The 6,557-nt window shown below is 38.1% G+C and overlaps 1 protein-coding gene across 1 annotated transcript; it reads right to left on the bottom strand.

Annotated features, from left to right (window-relative positions):
* Positions 1 to 2,606: 2,606 nt before the first annotated feature.
* On the bottom strand, positions 2,607 to 6,162 carry LOC122316028 (butanoate--CoA ligase AAE1). The gene is made up of 2 exons (XM_043132460.1): positions 5,852 to 6,162; positions 2,607 to 4,254 (listed from the first exon to the last, which is right to left on the bottom strand). The coding sequence occupies exons 1-2, from the start codon at positions 6,047 to 6,049 to the stop codon at positions 2,782 to 2,784; spliced, it is 1,671 nt and encodes a 556-aa protein (XP_042988394.1). The 5' UTR covers positions 6,050 to 6,162; the 3' UTR covers positions 2,607 to 2,781.
* Between the last annotated feature and the right edge of the window lie 395 nt (positions 6,163 to 6,557).

Raw genomic sequence — 6,557 nt, 5'->3', positions numbered from 1 at the left:
CGCATGCAAATACTCAGGAACGGAACGATTCCCTCGCCGAATCAAGGTAAGTTCTTCCTTGAGTTGCATGGCTCGGGTTCTAGATTTACTGGCATACATGTGATGTAATTTTTTCCAAGCCTCATGAGAGGTTTTGACAGTTGCGATGAGGGGAGTAATGGTGGTTGAGGTGGAAGCCAGTATTGCGCTAAGGATTAGTTTATCCTGGCGAACCCAGTGAGTTTTATTCAACTCGGTAGGGGAAGTGCCAACAGGGGAAGGGCACTGGGAAATTCCATGAACGTAGTCAAGGAGATTATAGCCTATAAGAAGAGCTTCAAATTGTGCTCTCCATTGAGGAAAGGTGGATGGCGTCAGCTTTTCATTGATTTGTGTAGTAATGTTGAGAGCGATGAGAGCACTTTCGGTGGGAGAAATGGGATGAGTGTTTGGGTGGGGTTCGGAGGTTTGATCTGCAGAAGACGACATTTTTAGAAAAAAGGATCTGTTTGCTCGTAGGAGACTGGCTCTACTGATACCATATAGAAAAATAAACTACACACGGTTTCAATGGAAATACCACCACACATTTCATTGAGTGTTGAATAAAATATATACAAGGACAGACTCTGTTTTAGGCAACTAATACATCTGTATATTTGTTATAATTATGCAAGAATGTAATTTACAATAAATGAGAAGATACGTAACAGCTAGTATGCTAAACATGGAAAGTAGGCAGTTGACTGGGCAGAATTGATACTGCAGAGATGCTAGGCAGATTTTATGCAATCTTCCGTAATACATCTAGCCCTCCAAAGAGCCCTAAAAATAATAATGGGTAGCACAACATGCCTCTAGCCAACCTGTGAAGTAGAAGATGTACGCCTCCACCAAACACTCATCATCCCATCCCACGTCTTCTAACCAAATCCCACAAATTGATGCAAAATAATTCCTTTTTTTTTGGCCCCTCCCCTCACACATAACATGATCTAATGTCTACACATTAAGCTCAATACAGCAACAACATTTTGAGACCAACGGAATACCCAACTGCATAATAGCCTCGTCAACTAGTAATGACTTCCTTCTAGTCCCTCCAACAACAAAATGACTTAGTAGAAAAATTACCTTCAGTCAAAGGCGCTCTTAAAACAATATTCATGTGATGCAAGGTGATTGAGGATTGAAACCAATGTATTCTTTGGAGATCATAGAATAATATACAAGCTGGAATCATCATGGTTGGCATGGAACCTTAATTGACGAGGATTATTTTTGTGAGAGGTTTATGCCAACAAAATAGGTCCCGTAGAGATACCTTCGTCGGCGAGACGCTATCAACTACAAGATTATATCCCCACTATGATCACCTTAGATTATTTTTCTAATCGCATGTAGCCATGTAAATTTTTAGATTGTTTGTCAAAAAATTGCATCATCGGTAATACACTACAAGAAAAACAGGCAATTGTGACCAATTTATAGCAACGAAAAGAGTATTAGCAACTAAAATTTTGGTTGCTAATACTCTTTTCGTTGCTATAAATTGGTCGCAATTGTCTGTTTTTCTTGTAGTGATAACAACATTAAGGAAGGAGGAAAACATTAATGATTGTAAGATTCTTCTTGGACTAACTTTTGAGGAAACGAATCTTTATTCCTAAGATGCAGCTCCTACTTGAATTAATAGGGCCATTCAGTGGGAGTCGGCCTTTTCCCACTCGTCACTCTTTTCCATTTTTAAGCTAGCAAAAATATATATAGTTAAGACTTTTGTCACAATAAAGAAACTTGGATGTATGATTGCCTCAACCTCTACATTTCGATAAGAACTAAGACTAGGCATGACATTAACATCTTTTTGTTTTATACCATATTTCATACTCAAATGCTGAGATAAGGATTAATAGCTCGAACAATACAAACATATTTAGCCGACCTAATAGCTAGAAACCCATTAAAATATCACACCTACCTATCTCTGACGCCATAGACATAGGAAGCTCCGGCACTAAACTAGCTCCTAGTACTGGAATTGTTGCGACAAATGCCGCCTCCACAGTTTGTCTAAATCGTCAATCATTATCAAGTTCATCACCTATCTAATTAACAACAGTAAACAGAAAAGAAAATTGAGAAAGAGAAGGCTCATCACATGCATGCATGCATCAGCTTGCAAGGCTCACAGTACGTAGAAGGATATATAAATTATAATTCAGTACTGCTTACCTCACTCAGATATTGAAGCAGGAATAAATGGTTAACCACATCTTGATGTTCAATAGAATATTATAGCGTCAGTTTCTATGATTTCTTTGTTTGAAAATTTTCTTTCATTTTTTTTTGGTTTGTGATTTTTGTCTTGACTCTTGATAAGGATAGATTTAGATCTTATTTTTGTTGTTAAATTGCAATTTACTTGTTACATACAGTTATAGAGTACACAAATACTATGCAATCGCTTTGAAAAAAAAATGAGATCAACTATGAAAAATAATTTTTCATATGAGTTCTATATTTATTTACTTTTTTCAAAACAATTATACGATACTTGTACATTCACGATTACAAATATCATTTCTCTTACCGATGCTTTATATAGACGATTTAAAACCAAAACAAACAAACAAACAAAAGAAGCTATTATTGAGAATTTGAAAATATCAATATGCATATGCAACCAAGATTATTTATTTTTCGCATAGCAAGCGAATTTCGGTGTTGAAAATGTTACAAAGTGATGCTAATTCCTTGGATGATGAAGATGATTAACCATAGAAAGGAAAAGGGTGCTTATTACAGTTTGCTGAAACTCTTGTTTGTAAGGCTTCCCATGGCCTTCGCCTTTTCCCTTAAAGCAAATTTCTGTGTCTTCCCAGTTGAAGTCTTTGGCAGATCCTCAAAAACAACAGTTCGAGGAGCCATATAATGGGGCAAACGTTCCCTACAAAACTTAATGATCTCCTCTGCACCGACACTGTACCCATCTTTCAACTTCACAAATGCACATGGTGTCTCCCCCCAGTAATCGTCGGGTCTTCCCACAACAGCTGCCTCGAGAACCGCTGGGTGACCAAAAATCACTGATTCCACCTCAATTGTGCTAATGTTTTCACCCCCAGAAATGATGATGTCTTTAGACCGGTCTTTTAGTTCTATGTAGCCATCAGGGTGTTTCACCCCCAAGTCCCCACTCCGAAACCATCCGCCATTAAACGCATCCTGTGTTGCTTTCAAGTCCTTCAAATACCCATTCATCACAGTGTTGCCTCTGAACATAACCTCACCCATGGTTTTTGCATCAGGGGGTACACTCTTCATGGTGACAGGATCTTTAATGTCAATTTCCTCAAGGCCAAGATGGTGCAATCCCTGACGGGCCTTGATCTTTGCCTGAGCCTCTCGAGGAAGGGAATTCCATTCTGGTTTCCAAGTGCAAACTGTCCCAGGACCATAAGTTTCTGTTAATCCATACGAGTGAGTCACATTGAATCCTAGTTCTTCCATCTTGAATAGCACGTGAGAGGGCGGTGGTGCACCACCTGTCATCACCACTACCTTGCCTGGAAGTGGCCTGAGCTCGCTAGCTGTTGCATTTATTATCATGTTCAGCACTGTGGGTGCACCACCAAAGTGGGTCACCTTGTGCCTAGAAATATTTTCGAAGATTCCTCTTGCAGTGACATTCCTTTGGCAGACGTTTGTGCCACCCTGAGCAGCAACAGCCCAAGTGAGGCACCACCCATTGCAGTGAAACATGGGGACGCACCATAAGTATACAGGCATTGAACCCATCTCATTGAGAAGTGCTGCTGCAAGTGAATTGAGATAGGCACCTCTGTGACTAAAAATCACACCTTTTGGGCTTGATGTAGTGCCTGAAGTGTAATTGAGAGAGATTGGATCCCATTCATCATTTGGCCGTCTGACCTCAAAATCGGGTCTTCCTATTGCTAAAAGACCCTCATATTCCAGGTTTTTGGACCTGGAAATGGAATTGCTGATGTTAGCAGATGGTGGATCAGACTCTGGAATTAAGACCAGAAGGGGCAGCTGGGTCCTTGTCTTGGATAGAATATCAATCGCTCCCTGAGCAATATGACGAAACTGGGAGTCCACAAAAATGAGTTTGGCCTCTGAATGTCCAAGTAATGTTGATACCATTGCCGAATCATGTCGTAAGTTTAGTGTACAAAGTACTGCACCAGCCATTGGGACACCAAAATGTAACTCATACATTGCAGGAATATTTGGGGCCATTGCAGCGACCTGCGCAAATGCTTAAAAGTTCATTGGCAACACAAATGAAGATTAAGGGGATGTTGCGATGCTGTGGGCTAAAACAATTAGGAGAGCGATTTAATGCTTCCAAGATACAGAGAGCTACGGTTAATACTTCAATAGATTTGTAGAGCTTAAGCACTATGAAAAGGTCTGACGTACGGGGAAAAGAAGTAAATAAGAAGTAAACTGAGCACGATTTTTTAAAAGAAATAATAAAGAAACCCAGGCCTTAAAATGCATTACGTCTTGAAGCAGGAACTGCTGGTTAAAACAAGACTTATTCCATGTGCCTCTTGGTCCGTCACACGTTAGGTAGACAAGTACCAGGCTGCAAACTATATAGATTCAAAGAGTACTAGGCTCTCTGTACATTCCCAAGTCGATGGTCCCACAATTCAACTTTAGGATGTTCTTTTTTTGAAAGTTAAGGCATAAAGATAGATGTAAAAGTTAAAATGCTCTTTACCTTCTCTGGAACGAGTTTTGACCTAGCATTGGCAAATTACCCTTTATAGATGTAAGGGTAGAAAAGAAGGGTAAATCATAGAAGGGAATTCTCCAACTCCCTTTAAAGTGAATTTTCATTTAGCAATGTAGCAAATCCTGGAACTGAAGAATGAGTTAATTAAAAGCAACGATTCCAACATGATTAAAGATAATCAAATCATATCTAGTGATTAGGTTGTTTGGAAGATGGGATGATTTCATCTCATCTCATCCTGAACATTACTCAAATACAAATATATTTCAATTTCAAATATTTAACTTTTTTATCTAATAATTACCTAATCATTACCACTTTTCTAAACTTAAAAAAAAAATATAAAAAACAATTCAACTTTTTCAAATCTCCAGATAAAAATTATATTAAAAAATTATATTATAATAATACTTTTAACTTTATAATATTTTAATTTTAATTTTTTCTCTCTCATTTTCCAAAACTCCACAAAACATGTACTTAAATTATTTTATTACTATTCACAAATCATTTCACTACTATCTATGAATTTCTATCTCTTCTCGAATGGTCGCCAACTATAGATAGATCGCTACTATCAATGACATCTTTTTTCAGTAAGTGGGAGCCAACTATAGATAGATCAGTACCCAAAAGATAAATTCGAATGGTCGCTAATGTTGCATTAATTTAATATATTGTTGCTACTTGAAACTGGCAAAACAGATATAAAAGAACGAAGACATAAATATAAAATAGAATAATAAAAAAAAAAAAGGTAACCCACACCATCGACAAAAATGATATGGGGGCACAAAGCATCATCTGCAAAGGAAGACTCAGGGTAAGTAGGAGAAAACCAGCAGCAGAATGTTCAAGGAAAACTTGAAAACCGGTATCAGGATAACTACATAGCCACATAATTCGGTGCAAACAAACACCGAATGATCGCAAAAACAAAAGATCGACCCAGAAATAACAACTTAAAAAATGACAGAGAGTAGTCAAATAGCACATAATTAACGATATAACTGAGAAATTGAAGGGAGAAAAAAAAAAAAAAAAAAAAAAAAAACAGAGAGAAAAACGATAGATTGACAGAAGTTTCTTTCAATACGTTACCACATCTCCGCTAGAAATTCCCAGCTGGGATATAGCAGAAGCGAGTCTGGTGCACCGTTCAAGCGTCTCTCTCCAGGTGTACCGGACATCACCGTACACAACAGAAAGTCTGTCTCTGTAGACCATCGCAGAGCGCTCCAAGAAGCTGATTGGAGTGAGAGGGACGTAGTTCGCCGAGCACCGGATCGCACCCTTCATGGATTTCGACAGCGTCTTCACGCTGCAATGGGACACAGCTTCTGAGAAGATTGAACGCGTATAATTCTTTCGAGGGCCCTCTTATTCATCCCACTGTCCGACTTCATTTTTTATTTATTTTATTATATCACATATTTAATAATATATATATATATATCTACATGATATAAGAATGAGTAAAATTTTCCTCTTAAATCCCATCAATTTCAAGCCGCCCACGTGGCACAAACCCATTTTAAACCCAAAAATGTTATATACAACCGCCCTAGGTAATCGCTGTGCAACCGGCTCCACGTCATAAATAAAACGACCGTGTTTCATTTATAATATTGTTTTGATTCTGTACTTTCTTCTTCTAGCTCATTTACCTCATTCTCCTTGATAATAAAACTGTTACTCATCTTCTCCATTGCTAAGACCTTCAAATTTGTGGAATATAAACTGCTTGAGAAGCTGTAGAGACTGTCGGTGAGGAATTCTCCAACTCTACCATTTTTCTACAACGAAT

The sequence above is a fragment of the Carya illinoinensis genome, chromosome 7 (genome assembly GCF_018687715.1).
Source record: "Carya illinoinensis cultivar Pawnee chromosome 7, C.illinoinensisPawnee_v1, whole genome shotgun sequence".
Classification (NCBI taxonomy): Eukaryota; Viridiplantae; Streptophyta; class Magnoliopsida; order Fagales; family Juglandaceae; genus Carya; species Carya illinoinensis.
This window is presented reverse-complemented; position numbering and strand designations above follow the sequence as displayed.

Bases quoted from the DNA above. Each gene is read 5' to 3' on its own strand.
- LOC122316028 (XM_043132460.1), bottom strand. From the start codon at position 6,049: ATGAAGGGTGCGATCCGGTGCTCGGCGAACTACGTCCCTCTCACTCCA. The intron at 4,255-5,851 runs GTAACGTATTGA...GCATTTGCGCAG, and splicing joins GAATTTCTAGCGGAGATGTG to GTCGCTGCAATGGCCCCAAA.